The 21,228-nt window shown below is 42.6% G+C and overlaps 1 protein-coding gene across 1 annotated transcript; it reads right to left on the bottom strand.

Annotated features, from left to right (window-relative positions):
- Positions 1–3,123: 3,123 nt before the first annotated feature.
- LOC135209669 (uncharacterized) lies at positions 3,124–20,907 on the bottom strand. Its single transcript, XM_064242405.1, has 3 exons — positions 20,839–20,907; positions 11,744–11,927; positions 3,124–4,566 (listed from the first exon to the last, which is right to left on the bottom strand). The coding sequence occupies exons 2-3, from the start codon at positions 11,914–11,916 to the stop codon at positions 4,395–4,397; spliced, it is 345 nt and encodes a 114-aa protein (XP_064098475.1). The 5' UTR covers positions 11,917–11,927; positions 20,839–20,907; the 3' UTR covers positions 3,124–4,394.
- Between the last annotated feature and the right edge of the window lie 321 nt (positions 20,908–21,228).

The raw sequence follows: 21,228 nt of genomic DNA, 5'->3' as shown, positions 1-21,228 counted from the left end.
TCTCTGTTGGGGCCTGGAGTGTTCTGCGAAAAAGATGTGCAAAGTTTATGAAAACCGGACACTTCATCATTGGTACCTCTTTGCACTGACAAAAGCTAAGACATACTTCAAGTCAAATGGATGCACTGTCAGACCTCTGCTTACGAGTGGACAACTGGATCTCTTTATACATCACTATTTACCAAGGAGTGGCATTCATTGGATGATGCTTCTTCTTGTCTAGTCTTGGGATCACATCATGGCAGAAGATAGAAGACAACTCCATGAAGAAGTGTATCACTGACCAAGTACAATAATCATAATAATGTTGTTCATGTTTTTATCAACTGCACAAAAAAAAAATAAGCAGCAAGGCAACACAAAAAAAATCACCAAACAAGCAAAAAGTTGGCTTCCCATCAAAGTTTTCAACCATCAGAGTACAGTAAAGTGTAGCATATCTGTACTATCCAGCGAGTCATGACAGAAGGTTAGTGAGGTGTCTTCCCACACTAACTCCCTCTTCTCCACCAAGTTAACTACCTTGTCATAGAGTTCAATGACCGATCAATCTCACACCAAAGGATACTCCTGTATAAAGGCACAGGTTTGTATTTCTCTAGGAATAATTGGAAGTTGAGGAAATTAACCAAAACACTTGAGAAAAATTAAAAGAATATCACCATAATGTTCCAATTTAAAAAAAATAATACCAAGAGAAAGAGCTTCCCCTAAAGACAACAAACACAATACTAATGACTTTAACAAAAACAAGCTGTGAAACCAAAATAAAAAAAATGAAAGACACCAACCAATATCAAGAAAAATTAATCCATCACCACAAATACCAAACCAGACAACAGAGGCCTCGTCTCAAAATATATACCAAAAAGGAAAAGAAACAATAAAACAAAATGAATGTGAGTGAAAAGGTAATCAAGCAATTGCCAGTACTTACCACAAAAATTTGTACGACAAAACAAGAGGCAGAAATATATGATGACCTATGTAGATGTAATAGTACATGCTTCACTGAAGCCTGCAACGAAAACAAGAATATAACAAAAGTTGGTAAAAAAAAAAGTTCTGGTAATAAATAAAAGATAGCCCAATAAAATAAAGAGTAAAGCAAAAACTTTTATGAAGTAGAAAAACCTCACCACTCTTGCATAAAATATTCAATACCTAAATAAACAAGTTGAGATGCAGTTGGTCCTCAGCCAGGTTACACCTTGGAGAAATAATTCTCCTTAAAGACAACGAACCATTAGATTTCTGTTGACAACATATGGACAAACTAACCCCATCAATGGGCAAATATTTACAAGCAACATGACAAAAAGGAAGAGGAAACTTAAAATTTGCAATACAGTATATATACACAGATCATTTATAGCAAAATCACTTTTGAACGTTACATTAAAATTTTCAGCACTCAAGATTAAAAGGAAAGAAAACAGCTATACAATCTGTGACTAATATGGTTAACCAAATAATAATAATTTACAAGAATTCATAGGTAATCTTTGAGGGGCCCTTACATGACTGCAATTTTGATTACAATAACCTTACTTAGGATTTAAATTTTTTATCGCTGAATCTTGCAGGGAATGTAACAGATCACGTTCCTCATTACAATATTCAAGATGAATGGGAAATGTACCAGCTACACACACGACAAATCCATCTGTTCACGTGACTAAGAGACCAAAACAAAACTAACAACAAAAATTATCCAAAACGCTGCATACCCATGCTATTCTAACATCCTAACAAACGGTAGTCTGATAATGTCAAAATTAATAAAACAAAATCATTCCAATGGACAACTATGAAGAAAATTGAATCAGACTTCTCCAGCAATACTCCTGTACAAAAGTATGGCAAAAATTCAAGATAATAGAGAGGAATTTAGTGATACCAAATAAGAACTGAACCAAACCCACTAAATTTTCCAACAACAAAAGGGTTTATATCAAACCCAAAAAATGAGTACTAAAGTATAAGATTAGGAACCTCAAAATTTTCAATATCTGGTTTAGGTGCCAATCACATTTGTTTATATGTAAATGATCAAATATTATTGCTTTTAAATCATAAATTCTTCAATTTCAATATCATTTGTGCCTCCTCAGAAATTTGTTCCCTTAAGCAAATTGTTAAAAGAAAATGGCAAACGCACAACTAGCATGACACACATAAAAATATGATACTGGTGCCTACAGAGTTCAGATTAGAGCACAAAAGATCTGTTATAGAATCGCTAAGCTGACTGGAAAATTAAATTATTGGAGAATTTGAGCAAAATTAACTTTATACAAAAGGCCTACTATACCACAGAGATACTCAAGTGTCGAAAACCTTAAGAGATAATGAATGTGGTCATTTGCCAATTTTTCATTGAAAACCTTACAACAGACTATACTTTTTAAGTACAACTTATTAATTACACCCAATCAAAACCTAAACACTGGAGACAAATGGGTCCAACAATTAATTCTAATTGCAACCTCTTTGAGGTAGTAGTAAATGACAATATAGTCAACTACCATTTAAATAGATGATTTTGCAATCTGGTACACAGTCAAACTTTTAGACATACTCGACTTACCATCAATAATGCTACAATAAAAACTGATACATCAGCAGGTTTCCAATGCCCCATAGAAAAAACAAACCACAGCAATCATGTTTCACAAGTGTGTTGCAGAAAAAAACAGATATGTAATGACTAAAAGATTAGATTATCGCATACCATTCATTAACCATTCTTAGGCTTAACTCTCAACACATTTAACTATAAAGCTCTAACATATAGAAGCTCAATGGAAAACAGATTTTTAATGTCAAAATTGCCTTAACATCTTCAATTTCAATAACTCATAAAATTTTGTAATGTAAATAGAAAAAGGGCAAACCTCAATTCCTCTCTTTGCCAAGTCAGTTAATGGCTGGATCCTAACTTATCATGATAGTGATAAGCTGGTGCGGTGTCATTTATTACCACTGAGCAAACTTTCAAAAGAAAGCATTTTCATTTTTGTACTGTCAATAGACTATGTACAAAGCTGCATTTTTATAGGGATAGAACTGGCAATTCTTTTCAGACTAATAATCTGTAAGGGAATAGAATGAAAATCTGAAAACTGACTTCTGTTTAATATAGAAAGTTTAAAAATTTACAATCTTCAGTTTAAGACTGTAGTATATTTGTTTCAATACTATGCTACTTTCCTATATCCTATAAACTTGTAAATACCTTGGTCATGATAGATGAAATGAAAATCTTCCCTTCAAAACCTCACAACACAATTGTGGAAGTGGGGTCAAAGTGGGGTCAGTGTTGTTTTACGATAACAGTTCTAACAAGACACTTCCAACAATCCGTTACAAAGACAAATGAACTTTTGATAATTTTCATTTTTGCATTAACTTTCCACAAGTTAATCACTTCAGAGACAAGAAAAGAAACATTATTTGTCACCTAAAATGAACTCATTAGAATTATGTTTACACAGCATACAAAAATATTAGAAAAGGTTTGTATTTTGTATTCGGGCAAAATAATCCGTGATACTTATGATAATACAATTACAAATAATTATTGCAAAAGATCTGAAGATGACCTTACCAAGAACACATGTAAGTACAAAACCAAAGCTAGACAACATAGATGCAACACACCAGGATTACCTAGTGAAGGTCATGGATTACTAAAATCAATCCCAATCATAAATCCTCATTCAGTATACAGGCAGTCCCCAGGTTATGGTGGCTCTGAACTTACAGCGCTTTTTCAAATACTGTATATATGCTGTTCTGAACTTACAGCACTTTTTCAAATATTGTATATTCATCCAAAAAATCAGTTCCAAGTTACAGCTGATGTTCTGAAGTTATGGTTCAACTAGGATTCTGAGTGGTGGTTTAGAGAGCTGTAGCCACAGGGAGAGTTCACTATAAGGAAGTCTCTCAAGGAAGTCTCTCCTATAAGGAGGGGGAGAAAACAGGTTTATTACCAGAGTAAAGCTTAAAACCTCGTTTCTCTCCCCAGGCTTACACAAGTCTCTCTCTCTCACTTTCATTAATTTTTATTCATTTTTATTACAATGTCCCAAGTTAAAGCATTTTCCGACGGGGACAGAACCTCCACCATAACCCTACATGAATCTTGCCATGTATCCACACACTAACATTCTAACTTCCTCTACTTCTCGGTATACTACATACATCTACTGCTGATCACTTTCTAAATAAAAATGCATCCCAAAAATAAACTACTCTTAGTTTATAGTGAAATTATTAAAGCTATTTGTTAAACATCAAAATTCCTCATAAAAACAAGATACTGCAGTCTCACCTTTCAGAAAATAAACTATATAGTATTGTATTCCTTGACTTTGCATTCTCTCAATTTAAACAGACACATCATTCATAGGTTCATCAAAATCACTCTTTGTTTTGCTCATATACTCATCAAGCTGCTGATCTAACTGCTCACGTGTGAAGTTCCCGCCATTCTGCATGTTTGCTCCGCCTCTGCCCCTACGGCCACCACGGTTCAAACGTCCGCCACGTCCTTGTCCCCTTGAAAAAACAAAATTCAGGTAAGTGTGTACCATAAAACTTTGTCAGGTAAACATGTACCATGAAACTTAGTATATTTACTATGACCATAAATTTCCCCAATCTCCAATTCTAAATTCAAACTCCATTTCCAGCTGCATACTTCATTAAGTCATTTGGACTTAACTCTATGTTAAGCTTAATGATTTATTGCTTGTACTGTATTTACTAAAATTATTTTCTTCATGATCAGAAATTCATAATAATGTTAATTTAATTTACAGAAAAAACCAAGCTTTGGAGGTAGTGATATCTGGTTGGAAGGCATGCCATGAGATTGCACAAACCAGTTGACATAATTGATGCAGTCACCACAGCATCAGTCAGTGCCTAGCAATCAAAGCACAGTTAACCTAACACAAATCCTGTATCTTTGCTTTGGAGTGTCTGAATGTTTTGACAAGAGTCAAGCAAATACAACGGTTCCAATGCTGAACTACTGTTATCATTAGCTATGAAATCAATTTTAACTTTGTGACTGTATTCAAATTTCAACTGTTGTAATTATTAAATTTAAACCTCCCAAGCACATTGTGAATATGATGTGGCTGCTACACAAAATATAAATTTTCATAATAAAATTTATCATTTGGATACTTACCTACTGTTAAATTTAGCTATATCTCCCCAAAGATTACGCGAGTCGGCATTCAAACAAAAAATCCAATGGCTGCCTGGATGACTGTCTAGTTTACCTGTTCTCCACCAGTGTGTTTTGAATGTTTTAACTCGTCAGAATTCTCCTTGACAGCCCAGTAAGTTGTGGGGAGGCTGGGTGGATCTACTTTAACAGTAGGTAAGTACCCAAATAATACATTTTATGAAAACTTATATTATTTGAGATGAATCTTACCTACTGTTAAATTTAGCTGATTCCCACATTAAAGAAGGGGATGGTGGGTAGTGCAGCTAGACAAAATTCCACTCAGCCATTCGAGCTAAAGGTTTCTTGTATGAAACCCAAAACATTCTCACCTGATCTGGAATCCCTGGTGGATTTTACTACCACCAGAAGTTGGATTCCATTTAGGGAGCAAGGCTCTCATACATATGCACCAAAGAGCAGCCTTGCGGAGAAAACTGCTTCGATTCAGCCAGCATGAAATGCAAGCGGTATGAGGGACCCCTGTGCCTGGGTCCAAAAGCCCTATCAAACGACAGTCACTTAAAATAAATACCTTTATGATATAAAGGTACGCTCCTATACAAAATATGTACCTTCACACTCCCCAAAATATTAAAACCCAGGATTTAAACAAAAGAGCCTAAAGAATTGCTTTTTTTTTTTTTGGTTCAGGAAAAGACTACCCACTACTAGTAGTGGATTAAGGGCTTTACTGTTTTCAAACACAATTCTGTATACTTAAGGTGGTGATCAGGTAAAAACCGAATTGTACTTCCACTGTGTCACATCAATCATATTCTGGAGTGACAAATTGACTTAACACTAAATGAAGTTGCAACTGCTGCTCACATTATGAATGTTTACCTTCAATAAAGGTAGAAGATATCCTGGAGTTAGTTCTCATGCACTAGCCTATCCAATACGTCACAGGGGACCTAGTGTTCCTTGACAAAGTTTCTAAAAATCACAACACAAAAGGTTAACTTTGCTTCTTCCAGACTTACCCTTCACAAATACATTATAGGCTTTCTAAAACCACAAAACAAAAGTTAACTTTGCCTTCAAGTTTAACCCTTGGCAAAGGCATTATAAGTTTCTAAAAATCACAACACAAAAGGTTAACTCTGCCTCTTCCAGGCTTAACCTACACAAATACATTCTAGGTTTTCTAAAACCACAAAAAAAGTTAACTTTGCCTTCAAGCTTAACCATTGGGAAAGACAGCTAGGTTTTCTAAAACCACAAAACAAAAGGTTGATTTTTGCCTCTTCCAGGCTTAACCTTTGACATCATCTATGTTTCTTAAAACCACAAAACCTAAGGTTAACTTTGCCTCTTCCAGCATTTACCTTTGACAAAGATGTTCAAGGTTTCTAAAAGGATGATAAAATGTTCTAGGTTTAACCTTTAAATTTAAATGCCCCAACACGATAGAGGAGTTTCCTCTTCTTCCCCACTAAGGGGTTACATTGGAATTCTTACAGGGCACTGTAAAGCATAGCCTTAACATAACCTTCAGCTCTAAGGCAGAAAGCTAAAATAGTATTCCCTTTACACCAGCTTAAAGAAGGGTGCTGACAATAAATTTACTTATTAACCACTGCTAGTGCTAAATAAAAGGTTTTACAGTAAATTCAGATAAAGTTTAGACCCGCATCTAAACTTAAGAGAAAGACTGATACAGAGATGAAGGGGCTTCAATCTCAACACCTTACAGTGCTGGTCCTCGGCAAGATCTAAAAGTACTTGATGCAATAACAAGGAAAGTAAGTATGGAACGATAACTTTGGTAGTAGACTGAAAAGTCTTATCTCCTCTAAACAAAAAACATTGACATCTACATGGATCCAAGTGCTGAAAATTCCTCTAGAATGTGGGCACCCTCAGCAATAAACAGACCACTGCTTCTGACCCCTGGCCATAGCAGTTTTAAATTAAGGACAGATCCTATGATAACTTGAACAATTTATTATTGGGAGGAGACATTCTAACATCTCCAAGCAGTTAGGGAGATGCCTACGTTAATGGAACTGTATGAAGTTGTGTAGTAGAGTTGATTTCTTCTCAACGGAAGAATGAGACATTTACCAAGTGCATTGGAAATTTTGAAAATCATTTGCCCTGAGGCTACAAGGGCTCTACAGGAGACACAAAGCTATTCTTGAACTTGATATCGCTCAATAGTATTCAGAGTAGATACAAGAGGCAGGCCTATGAGTCTGAATTAGGCAAAATTTAAGGAAACATCCACTGCTCAAGCCTGAGGGCCAACAAAGTAGTAGTAATCATTTGGATGTCCCTGTTCATCTACATGCTAGTAAGTCTTAAGGAGTGCTCCTTAAATCCCACACCATGGGCCAAAACACTGTCCTTCTACAAAAAGAATGATCAAACCAGTATGTTGTTTCATTTCACTCAAAGCAGCAAACTTCCCACAAAGACTATTTCTGACTGGGAATAAACCTGCTAAGCATCCTAAAGTCTTTCCACTGCCCTGACATCTAAAAAGTTTTACCAGGTGTAGTGTTGACCATTCTATGTTGCATGAAATTGTAATGACACTAGTTAAACTCTGTGTTGCATGACAGAGGGAAAAGACCAAAACCTGGACTTAGGTTTAAGAACAAAATGGACAATTCTCGGTTACAGAGTCCCTCCTACAGTCATGGAGCCAAAGTTGGTTCTGGATTACTTACAAATTTAATTAACTTTATTTGTAAGTCGTAATTCTTACGCTGAAATTGTACATTAATTGAGAATGATTATCTGAAAATATCCCGTGAGGCCTAATGAGGAAAAGCCCTTACCATATAGGAAGCTTCCTTCAGGCCTAAAATTCTTCAAGCAGCACATGCCTATTCATCTTGACCGACAAGCATGCATAATTAAGTATCATCCCTACATCACTAGATAAGACTGGGGATATAGAGAATTAACAATATAATTTATAGAAATTAGGCCAGAAGAAGCAACAGGTCCTTGGCCTTTGGAATACTGTTGATAGAGTTGGCAAACTTGAACCACTGATTCAGTAGAAGTATCTTGCTCCTAAAGTCGACACCATCCACCAATGGGCAACAAGTCCCTGACATAACTTATAGAGGGCTGCACACTAACCCAAACAAAGTGGACAGAACAGCAGTACCTTCTAATAAAAACATCTTGAAGAGACTTGCATGGCTGTGGATGTATTGGTAAGTGGAATACATTCTGCATGTGTACCACAAGTCTGACCATTCTTTGGAAAGGAACTAAAACCATGCTAGAAAACCAACAAGTACATGGCAGACACTTCCTGTTATTCAGTCTCCAAATGTCCAAGAATATCTCCAATTACTTATGGAAGACTTATGAGAGATTTCTGCTGAAGACAATGGATCCTATAAGAGGGAGATTAACCCAGTGGAGGACAACCAAAAAAGAATCACAACTGCCCTTCACCATCTCCACTATGTAACATACTGGTCCCAAGTCTCTCCATGCATGTTAGGAGGCAACTGTCCTTATCCCAGAACCTGAGTCTGCACTTATCCCCGAAATGTATAAAACAAGACTACCAATAGATAATCCCTTATCGCCTTAAACCGAGCTGCATAATCAGAAGGAAGCGAAAGTGTTCTCACTTCTTTCAAACCGAGCGAGTATAAGCATGAGGACATTACCCTGCAGCATCAGAAATGAGTTGCTTGTTTTCTTCGCTAAAAACTCCCGCTGGCGACAAACCCTTAAGCTGACTACACAAACTCGCTGGGTTGGCGTCTCCACCTCTCTAAGCAGTCGCAGAGACGAGGTAACTTAGCTAAAAGGTAACAACTCAAGCTAGACTGAAAATCCATCAGCATGTCTGTCAGTCTCGAGTTCAGTTAAAGGACCAATAAGTGTTTGCACAGCAAGAGGCGGCCTTTGGCTCTCTGCGACTTTAAAAGACACAAGACGACAAGCCAAGACAGACCCATAGGAGATTTGTGCATCCGAGAAAGTGTTGGTTCTCTTCTCCAATATTAGAGGGAGCCAAAATACGCTAAGACAATCAAGACATACTCTCTATGTGGCCTCTTTCCTCAACAAAATGAGGATACAGGAAGGCGTAGTGTCGCAACAAATGCCAACCAGCTCGAACGAGTTCTTCACACTCCATTCAAATTCTTCTTCTGTCAGCAGGCGATGGGAGGAGACAGCTGGCAAAAGGAGGTAAACAAAAGAGCTTGAAGGATTGCTCTGTCTCCGCAACCCTTGGCGACAAAAAGCGACACTTTTCAATAAGAGGTGACAGCAGCCGAGTGCTGTATCGCATCCACCACGACTCAATGAGAAGAAGCTGTTTTCAGCAACTCAGGACTCGGCCAAGTCCACACGAGTCAGCTGCGTTCACACGAGTCAACAACGTTCGCAGTCCACACGAGTCGACTGAGGGAAAGAGAACGGGGTGCCAAAGTGGGAGGCGGTGGGAGAGGAGTTACGACAACGCTCCCGCCTCGTCTGAAAGCGATCGTACATACTTGAAAGCATTCCTATATGAAACTAAGTTAGAAATCTCTGAAGCTAGAATATCTAACTTGGCGAGAACTTTAGATACTACAGGCAGTGTAGACTTGAAAGAGAAAAATTAAACGAGGCAGTAGTAAGAGATTTGCCAATAGCCGAAGAGGAAGCAAGCAAAGAACGAACACAAGCTGCTAGCAGACGAGAATTTAAAATAACCCAAACGTGAGAGATAAACAGTCGACTGAGTCGACATATCTAAATGTGTAAAACTTGCTACAGATACATTATCACCTCAATAAAATATCTATACCTATATTATATATTACTAAACCTATGCATGCTAACACCTCAAACTGGGTGTTGAAGACAACAGAATGCGCCTACAGAGCAAGCACTAACGCTTACCGAAACGGTCCTTATGCGAACGCTTTAACGGTCCTAGGCAATTGCTTTGACGATCCTTTGGCGAACGCTTTTAACAAGATTCAGACCATGAAAAGGGTGAAGTAGGTATTGGAGGGCACAGAATCCCATCGTCCCAAGAACCAACCCGGTTCCCTGGCAACGGACACTACCAACTGTTGCAGAGCAGTCCTAGGCTCAGGCTACGTAAAGATGAGGGCACCAACACCTTACTTCTAACAGGGAACACGGAAAAGAGCGCACACTATGGAGCGATTCGAAACGTTCCCGTCATGAACTCCGTTCAACTGGTATTAGAACTAAAAATAAGTTTAATGTTCTAACTTCTCATTACGCTTTTCCTGAACCAAATGGGGAGCAGATGGCGGAGCTACAAAGGAAGTCAATACTAGCCTACTTTAATGTCTAGTCTGAGTAGGGATAGTCCTGACCTAACTAATTGCTTTCACAGTGTGTTAGTTCCCGTCTTTCCTATATCTGACATATTCAGGCATAAATTTGTCAGAACAATTCCCTCAACTCTTCACATCTAGTAGTTCCAAGATCACACACTTTACCCTTGCTAGTACAAAGGAATGTTGATCAACTTCCAATTTCAACATCCTGGTTACACCAAAAACATTCGTACATAGCCTGATGTTATTGGTTTTGATTCCAGTGGAAGGTATCCCAGGAAAATGAAATTACAATACTGTAAACAGGTGTAAAAAAGCCAAACTTCATAGAATACCAACAATCGCCTAGCCGCAAAGGCAGCAAGGAAAATTCTGACGAGCTAAAACATTCGAAACACACCTGGTGGAGAACAGGTAAACTAGACAGTCATCCAGGTAGCCGTTCAATTTTTTGTTTGAATGCCGAATCGCCTAATCGGCGGGGAGATATAGCTAAATTTAACAGTAGGTAAGATTCATCTCAAATAAAATGTATGTCATCAAGTTTAGCTCCTGAAATGCAGATGAACACTGTATAGTGTAGTAACAAAGGACAAAATGCTCATTCAACTGAGGTAAACCTACACTCCTTTAGAAATCTGTTGTTGCTGAGGGACCAGAAAATGTTGTCTTTGGCTGCCAGGGGTGCTTCAATGTTGTACATAGCAGTCAAAGAGGAGACTGAAAACATGGTAAACCAATACATTCACCCAACACTATAGTGACAAAGGCCCTATCTTCTCTTATTGAACTGACAGATATAGTTGAAAGACCAGGTAAGAAGACATTTTTGCCAGCCCATATTCACTTTTCACACTGAGGAGGAAGCTAGTACAAGAATACTGAGCAGTTGCCCTTGTCACTAAATGCTATCTAAAATCTAGAAAAAAAAAAAATCTAAACCAGAGGTTTTCAACCTTTTTCTCCCCTAGTACCCTTTCAGGGGGTACATTACTAACATTAAAAGTATAGTAATGTACCCCCTTCACTTTGTATAACGTGGAAAACAAAACCAACTCAGAAAAACCGTACAGAGAATGACATACTGTAGTAGATACATATCTTGGAATTAAGAAGTTTGAACATTGCATATCAACAATCATTAATGCACAAGTGTTACATCAAAGTTTCATTGTTCCCAACAAGAGGAAAAAGTAAACACTTCACTTACCTTGTTCTTCTTAGTCCTCCTCGACCCTGACCACCAGCCATTCCATAACCTCGATATCCACCTCTTCCCGGAAGCCCTCCACGACCTCCACCAATTGCTCTTAAAAATCTTCCACCACGACCTCCTCTCATGCCACCACGCATAATCCCACGGTTTCCACTACCTCGTACCATATTTCCACCACCTGTAACAAAAACATTCTAAGATAACCAAAATTACAAAAACCTTGCTTATGCCAATCATAAAATATAAAAGGCAAAAGACACTCTTCTAAAATAAATAAAAGATAGCTACATATTCATCTGCATAATCTTTACTTGCAGTACACAATTATCTAAACCTGAAGAAAAAATTATCAAAGGGCTTGAAGGTTATTTTTAGTTTTCATACCAGGGGATAGATCATATAAAGTATGTTAGTACTACGTATTAGTATTTTATCAAAATTAATTATAATACATACATAGAACAAACAAAATCCTGCAGACTTGCAAAAAGTTAAATCCCTGCCTCCACAGACAATATAATGAAGATCTAAGGAAGAACAGTTGCTGTCCAGCCCATCAGATGTTAAGCAGAATCCTCTCAATCCCAGACACAAAACAAAATATTGCACAAAAAGTACCAGATTATATCCACATCACCTATTGTGTTCAATGATGTTCCCAGAGACAGCCATTAAAAGCGGTTATTAATTTTTTTTTTACTGCTTCCATCAAGACTTGCTGACACCTCAAAACTATACTACTGATAATGGACTTCATAGCATTGTTTGGTTGCACAGTGATTTATCATTACTATTATAATTATTCAGAAGATGAGCCCTACTCATACAGAACAAGCCCACAGGGGGCACTGACTTGAAATTTAAGCTTCCAAATGGTGTTCATTACAAAGATATAAGAGAACATAAAGGGAAACGCAAAGAGAAGACAAGGTCAGTTTTCAAAAAAGAAAAAGAAATTAATAAAGATAAAAATCTAAGTGAATTATTAAAATGCAACACAAATTGTATAAGGATAGCAATGCATTGCATCATCCCTTGAAATATTTTTAGTTCCACTTGCATAACATCCTCAGGAAGACTGTTCCACAGTCCAATGGTTTGAGGAATAAAGAAGGAATAAAGAAGTTTGACATATATTATACAGAACTACAAGTGCACTTTTTGATGGCTATGCTCATGCCCATTCTACAAACTCAAGAGCACCAGAAAAGACAATCACCTAAAGGCACTGTTATGACACTGATGTACATATCACATCAAAGTTATTTTGTGTCAGGCACATTATCTGAGAATTCTAAATTAACAAAAATGGTCAGTTAACGTTTTCAAGCTGCTGGCACTACTGTAAAATGACAATTTGTCCAAAATTGCATTTTTCCTAACTATACAAACCTGAGGTCCTTTTACAATAGGAAGGTACTAGCGGCAGCTGGATAGGTCGTAAGCTTTCGAACAAGGGGTTCGGTAGTTAACTGCTTGTCCGACGGGCGCGCGCGCGCGACTGATAGGTAAACAAATCACTTTTGCTTTTGGCCCAAGCAAAAACTGCAGAGTGAGGGGTGGCATGAGGTGGGGCTATGTGTAAAAGGACCTCAGGTTTGTATAGTTAGGAAAAATGCAATTTTGGACAAATTGTCATTTGTTCCGACACGGCATACAAACCTTCGGTCCTTTTACAATAGGAAGACTCACTTCTTGGTGGGTGGAATCTGAGTCTTTTGTGAACAGACTGGTGTTCGCCCAACCTTGGAAGCCTCCCTGGTCGTAAGAGCGAGGGAGGGATCCAAGCCTCTGTCCGATTGATCGGGGTGTGCACCGCAGGATCAATGGTCAGACCTCTGGACCGAGTACTAAGAGAGAGCAAGCGTATCTCTTCGTACCAGCAAACAAGAACAAGTTCCTATTTGCAAGAGGCAACAATGTTATGGTTTGTCTCTTGTTGGCATCCACTTCCCCCCCCTTGTGGAAGAGGAAGTGGTGGATATTCGCTCCCATCCCTAGTGAAAAGGGATAGGATGGGGCTCTGTCGAGTAGCTCACCGGCATCTCGTCCTTATCCAGCAAGGTGATGACCGTATCCCTCTACCCACAGGGTAGTAGGGGGTAGAAAAAGATAGGAAGAGAAGCCAGTCACTCTCTCATTCACTTATCTATTCTTACAGTCACACAGGACTCGATGCTGTTCAGCCTGCTAGGTCTGGGTTAGCTAGACAACGTGTTGAGCAGCCACCACGGGTCCTAAGGAAAACGATCCAAGGACCTGTGGGCAATATCCAAAAGGTAGAAGGAGGTGCCAGTGGTCTGGTTGTACCAGACCCCTGCCTTCAGCCTGCGCCACGGAGAAGTTCTTGTGTAACTCGAGGGAGTGTACTTCTAGGTCATCTTGGTGCTGACGAAGAGTCTTCAACACTCCGCCTGGGATGTCGAGTTTCTTCAGAAAGCGCGGTCGCGCTTTCACAGGACAAAGCAGCATCTCCTTCGCATCGAAGGCGTTGAAGCCCATTAGGGAGGGGATTGTGAAGGACTCTAACCGATCGTCAGGAACCGAAGGGTTCAGAGTCTTCGCTACGAATTCGGTACGAAATCGAGCGTCACGAATCCCCATCCCCTGGATGCTTGACTTCGCAGGCAAAGTCATGCAATTACCTCAGAGGAAAAGAAGGGAATTGTCGTATGACCTATCCCTCTTCTCGACTTCGGTGATGTCCTGTACCCATACTGGTCTATCCGTCTGCAGCGAAGTTGTTCTCGGTAGTGGATAGGCCACCGACACTCAATGGTGGGTGTCGATGGTATGGGTACTGTGACAAGCCGTTAGGACGAAGAAAAGATTGTTATGGAACAACCGAACTAAGTCCACACGCGAGTTCGTAACAGACTTGGGCGCTCTGACAGCTGCCTACTGACTGCGTTCGGTAGGAGGCAAGTTGTCCAAGCACCCGAGCAAGTCACGTGACCTTCGCCTTAACAGGGTTATGCCAAGAGACTAAACAAATAATTTGTTCGTCACCGATGCCAGAAGGCAAGGTGATGACTCTCTTAAGGCATGTGCCCAACAGGCGAAAGTCAATTGCCTTCTAGAGACCGAGGTCCTTGATGGCAAGATATCTCATAGTATAGTTGATTCTCGGGTAAGGAGAAACAACACTATGTGACGTTGAAGACGAAGGTGTACAGAAAATGCAACCTACGTCTTCACAGCTGAACCGAGAGAAGGATTCTCAAGATTCTGAACCTGTGCTACAAAGACTGAGAACGCTAACCGCTATTGATTGCTGTCCGGTGAGGATCGTAGTTGCAATAAAAGCGGAGCGCTTCCAGTAATGAAGACAGGGAACTACTGCCTGAAGAACTGCTTCTCATGGGCTGAACATTTGGAAGTAGAGCTGTCAGGTCGGAGAGTAGGCGATGTCTTCTGACATATCTATTTCAATTCGGGGGTGGGGCGAGCAATGAAATTGCACACCTACGAATACGAGACATTTTGTTTTTGAAGACAAACTCAGATGTCTGCAAAAATCATTCGCATTATCGCAGTGCGATGCAGCGGTGACTAGTACAGACTTCTGTTACCGTGCGGTAAACAGAAAGATGACAGAGTCCAAGAGATATCTCTGTTGAAAATTCTCGCAATGTCGAAGGGCGATGAAATCGAGCGTCACAGCAGTAGATGGTCCTTCATTATTGCGAGAATCCCCGTTAATCAGAGACCTAAGTCCATGATTGTTGGGCAGAGATACGGTTCGGTAGTCAATCCAACCAGGGGAGAGAGAGACGTAACCGACCGTGCATCTCCGAGACCTAGCTGATACTGAGCCGCTATCAGGCAGTTCAATACGCAGTAGCTCTCGGTGACTCGTCATCCTGAGTTGCCAGGTAATCCATTATTCCACGAAGGAATACGTTCGGCTAGAACCATCGAGCATAAAGAATACGCTCGAGCAATTATATTTACCGAAACGGATTTCGGTAAATACAAAAGCTGATTTGGTGTTGTCATGACAATACCAAGTATCTAAAATCGAAACTGATAACTGCTGGGAGGTTGCAGGCAACCCCGAGTTGCAGTTCAATTAAGATACAATTCGTCTCGGTCACAAACCGTAGAGTTACTACGGTATGCGCTACCCCACGGACAATTCAACTGTTAAAGAATCATGTCGCGAGGGAATATACGTAGATATTTGTAGGTTCTGTACCACGACCTCCATCCTAAATTCTTTTCCCCTCGAGGAATGAGAATAAGGGATGGAGATCGACCGCTTCGTTCTCTTATTCAAGAGAGTGAAGGAGAAGTCTTTCCCAAAGGAAAGCTTCAATGGTGAACAGAATACCGAAGACGATAGTTCAAGCCAAACTGGAAGTTCCCGTCCGTTCTTCTCTATTCCAGTTAAGCGCCTACTGTGAGATACTCTTCTTTCAGCAGCGGTCTTCTTCCAAATGCTAGAAATTACAGGAATTCGAGCATAAGCGAGGTTCCCGATTATCGTGTAACAATTATCGGGTATTCTCGCTCACTTTGGACCGTGGTCTCGCCTGAGTGTTTGGAGATCGTAAAAAAACTCGAACACTCTGAGTGCGCTAGAAATTCCGTAGAATTCTAAGCACTCTGCGAAACCCCCCACGAATTCGTCAGACGATATCGGCTGGTGGTCCTCTCGATTCCCGTAGAAATCGAGAAAGGGGCAGGGATCCCTCCTCAATGACGGGGCTTACGTCAGGTAGGACCCGAAGGTCCCCCCGGTAGCGCAGCCCCTAACGTGGGATCTTACAGAGAAATCTCTGTAGGATCCCTCCCCTTTCCCTCGTAGCCGTAAGGAGAGAGGGAATGGGGGAGGAATTGGATACTGGCTCGCCTTACCCAGCGGATCTAGCAGTTGGAGAAGAAAAGGAGCAGCCATCGCCTTACGGCGATGGCCTCTCAGAGCCTGGGAAAACGTATCGTCAGGAGAAAACGTTTTCCCGAGGAGGGTTACGAATCATCATATGAGGTAAGTGTCTGCCGCCACTGTGAACGTCGTCTGGGTGGGGCTGATCGACACCTGACAGTAGAGAGCCGATACCGCTCCGACTCATTCCAGTCCTCGTCGAGGTCGAAACCTCAGGAGGACCGAAGAGGTATTTAAATACGGTGTCCGAAGACACGTATAAACGCCTCTGTCGCAGTAGAGGAGGTGAAGTAGCTTGTTCGACCGTCCAGAACTGAGAGAGCCTTCTTGTCCGGAGACGAGAGACTACCTGGTTCAACACAGTCGGCAAGCTCCGATCGCGGCCGACCCACCGTCGATTTGGGTTCCCTCTCGGGCCCCAAAACGACTCGAGCCGAGACGTGGCTCTGCTGGTGGGAGCGGCGATCCTTCCCCGAGGTCATTGTGCTGACGAATCAGCGCCGTAACCTCGGCAAAGTTCCTCTGGATCTCGGAAGTCACAGCATCTTGCAGAGTGGGAACCGTTAAGCCCTTCGAACAAGAGCATATTCCGAGAACCTTCCTCCTAAGAAGGGGGAACAGCGACAGCCCTCTCGGTCTTCCCCATCCACTTGCGCATACGTCCTGGCCGGTCCAAGAACCGTGCCTGGCACGTAGGGCGTCGTGGTGGGATCATGAGGGGCGCACCCCTCACGATCACTCCTCAATACCTCGCTCCTCCCGGTGTAACCCGAGGAGGTTGAAAGGTACGGGAGAGGCAGACCTGACGCTCCCTCGTCGCGCTGGCAGAACAGCAGGCTTGGAGGGCTGCAGGCGATCGTCAACCCGCGGTGACGATCGAGCTGCAGGCCTGGTCGAACCGTCTCGCTGTGGAGAACGGCTGGACTGAGCACAGCGTGGCCCCGATCTCGAGTGTCAGAAGAGCTGGTGCTGGTTGCCGTTCCCGATCGCTCTCTGTGAGAGCGACGGTCAGCGACCTGCAGGCTCCACTGTCGCAGTGAGACCGGTGCTTGTCCTCACGGCACGTCAACGTCGCTGGTTCCAGCCGTGGCTGGCACCCCGGCGAACGGGAGGACCTCTTCCCAGCCTCAGCCCGTGGTCGGTCGTGGACCGTCACGTCCCCGGGTAGCCAGCTGTTCACCGCGAGAGTGAGAGCTGGTCTGGTGAGAGTCGCATGAGCGGCTGTCACCAGTCTTCCGCCCCGTGCCGTGAACCTGACGCTGAGCGGACTCAGAGGTCTGGTTCCTGGCTGCACGGTCGCTGGTAGGCGACCGTACACTCGGTACCTCCCGCGAACGAGAGGCCGAGACGGACACCCTGATGCAGTGGCAGAACCACTGACACCAGGCGAGGAAGTACGGTGTTAGCCGGTACCCCTCTGGTCCCCGTAGTCTTCTTCCTTGCGGAAGAAGAGACGGGCCCCGACTCCCGAAGGAGCAGGAGGACCAGCGGAAGGAACCCTCCCGTCCCACCGAGGTGAGTGACGGGTCCCGAGAAGCTCCCGAGGGAGACTTCTTAGGAGGGAGGAGGCGACCTTCTTCTTCCTCGGCTGTAAAGCCTTAGAAGTCGAAGGGGAAGAGGCGGCGGCCGACGACGATGAAGAAGATGAAGACGACGACCACGACACCTTCCTCCTCTTCTTCGTCAGCTTCCTCAGGACAGACGTAAGATCTGCTATCCAGGGCGGAGCCGGGGCTGCTGTAGCCGAAGCCACAGGGCCCGGACGCACCTGTACAGACAGACCAAAGTCTGGGGTAGTACCACCACGAACAGGGACGACATCAGCAGGTATGGGCATCCAGGAACAGCAGGCACGGCCAGCACATCATCGGTAGGGACAGCCAGCGCAGCAACGGCAGGACAGCCAGCGCAGCAACGGCAGGGCCAGCCAGCGCAGCAACTGCATGGACAGTCAGCCCAGAATCGGCAGAGGTCACAGGCAGGCAGCACCGGAAAAACCAGGAAGGGGAGCAGCGAGCCAAGCATCCTGGTACCGGCGGCAGGTCCAGGGGCGAGTTCTAGGGCAGCGGAAGTGTGGTCGCTGCAGCGCGGCAACCACGAGCTGGCGGCGGCACGCCCCCCTCTCGGTACGGCGAACGGCACTTCACCAGCGGCTGTAGGCAAGACTGTTACCACGTGAGGCGAGTACACCAGTGAGGATGGGACGTCGTCACCTGGTTGCGTGGGTCACCACTCCATGGGTGACCGCAGTAGGCCCAGACATAGAACCGCAGCCCCTGGACACCAGCACGCTCTGCAATTGGAAGGACGCCCATACCTCACCAAGGTCCACCCTCGTGGCAGTAGCACCTGCGGAAATAATAGTAGTAGCGATAATGGGGGGAAATCCCCTCGTGCGGGGGTTTGATCCCTCCCGAACGAGTGGAAGACCCCTAATACAATTGTACATCGGGCACCGAGCGCCCTCCCCCGCGCTCGACGGGATCGGCGAGGAGAAGAACGCCGATAACCTCCCCCCCCCCAAGGGGAAGAGTCATCTGTGGGAACTGAGCGGGGGGGGTCTCGTTCCCCACCCCCGCACAGTCCCCATGTACCCAACAACAAAATAAGAGCCCTAGAGCAATCGTGCCATCGGCACGAATACAAGGCATAAGGATCAATTCCCTGACTGAGCGGAACTTGAACCAAATAAAATTGATGCAATCAATAATAAGGAACAAAATGAAAATGCATCTTGCAAAACGATTCACTTCACAATGAATAAGGGCTCGGATCGAGCGCATTTGCGCCCTCGGTACCGAGCGCAAGGGTGAAAGGTTTCATTCCTTACCTTTATGGATCAAGGTTTCTGGAAACCTTGATCCATAATGAAATGATGCAATCAACAAATATATGAAAATGAAAAGACTACTGCGCTTGCGATTTCACTTCATACAAATAAAAGGGGAAGGATCAATTCCCGTGAATAGTGGAACATTGATCCCAGTCAACAATGCAATCTCAATAAAAAAATGAAAATGAAAAAGAACTGCACTTGCGATTTCACTTCATTCAAATTAAAAAGGGGGAAGGATCAATCTCCGGGCAAGCTCGGAAACTGATCCAAAATGAGTATTGCTACAATAAACAATAATATATGAAAATGAAAAAGAATACTGTACTTGCGATTCCACTTTCATACTGAATAAGTTTCCGTGCCGAGCGCATTCGTTCGGCAACGGGCATACAGGTCAAAAAAATTATAAATGAAAAAGAGCACTACTTACGATTTTCATCTACACATTTCCAAACCCAATATACGCTCGGAGCGAGCGCTCCCGCCCTCGGCACCGAGCATACACAATACGAGGATCATTCTGGGAAAATGAATTCCCGCAATTACGCCCTTCAGTCCCGGCACTCGGGTAATCGGAGGCGTTGTGAACCAAGATCCTTTAATTCACAATTGAATTCAATGAAATGATTGTACTTACAATTCAGTTTCACTAGATACATAGAAAAAGAAAAACACAATCATGCGAAAGCAAACGACGATGAAGCGGGCAGAGAGCGATGATACACGTCCACACGCCAGCAGGCCGAAAGCAAAAGTGGTTTGTTTACCTACCAGTCGCGCGCGCGCGCCTGTCGGACAAGCAGTTAACTACCGAACCCCTTGTTCGAAAGCTTACGACCTATCCAGCTGCCGCTAGTACCTTCTATTGTAAAGGACCGAAGGTTTGTATGCCGTGTCGGAACAAACATGTAGTTCATGATGCAGACTCCTTGCTTGAATGCACAGCCATTCATCAAAACAATGTGTACCAATACTGAACTCATTTTGATGCCTGTTACCTGAATGGCAAGGCTGCATGTTGCATCATGTAACTACTAGACTGGCTATCAACATGTAACTAATAGACTGTGGCTATATACAAGAAGGCGTCTTGTTCAACTATTCATAACTGCATTCAATAGTTCACTGGAACTGGATGACTTTGAAGGAGGATAAGACGAAAAATCATGCATGCAGACTTACTACCTATCTTGGCTATTGGCTTATTCACAGCCAACATAAATCAAATGACTGCCATTAGGGTAAACTAACACTACTTCGTGAGCACTTTAATACTCGATGATACGTACGAGTAGCTAATAAATATTACATGAAGCGAGATTTTACTGGGTGACCTAAACCAAGACAACATAAGTAGTTCTTTACCTTTATTGCTAAGGAAAAGCCCGTCCACCTCTGTAACTTGACCCCCTTACACTATTCCTCGGAAACTTCCTGTCGCACCCTCGTAAGCACGTATTCCTCCTCTGCCACGAACACTTCCCATGCGTCTGATATTCTCATTTGTGGAAGTGAAAGGCGACCTTTGACGGCCAGTCGTTGTTTTATTGGTCGCTGCTGAATCTGCTGTTCTGCACGCTTCTGTATGAAAGTTTCATTCTTTTGCTGGGGCTTCTGAAAACCAAATAAAATATTCTAAGTTACAGTACGTAATTGTCAAGGCCTTCAAGTGCATAGTATGTATGGTAGCCTATGACTACTTACTAATATAAAACCATGTTTTGACAATACCATTCACTGTGTGAAATGCATTCA

The sequence above is a fragment of the Macrobrachium nipponense genome, chromosome 38, assembly GCF_015104395.2.
Source record: "Macrobrachium nipponense isolate FS-2020 chromosome 38, ASM1510439v2, whole genome shotgun sequence".
Classification (NCBI taxonomy): Eukaryota; Metazoa; Arthropoda; class Malacostraca; order Decapoda; family Palaemonidae; genus Macrobrachium; species Macrobrachium nipponense.
This window is presented reverse-complemented; position numbering and strand designations above follow the sequence as displayed.

Bases quoted from the DNA above. Each gene is read 5' to 3' on its own strand.
- LOC135209669 (XM_064242405.1), bottom strand. From the start codon at position 11,916: ATGGTACGAGGTAGTGGAAACCGTGGGATTATGCGTGGTGGCATGAGA. The intron at 4,567-11,743 runs GTAAGTGAAGTG...TGTTTTTTCAAG, and splicing joins GGAGGACTAAGAAGAACAAG to GGGACAAGGACGTGGCGGAC.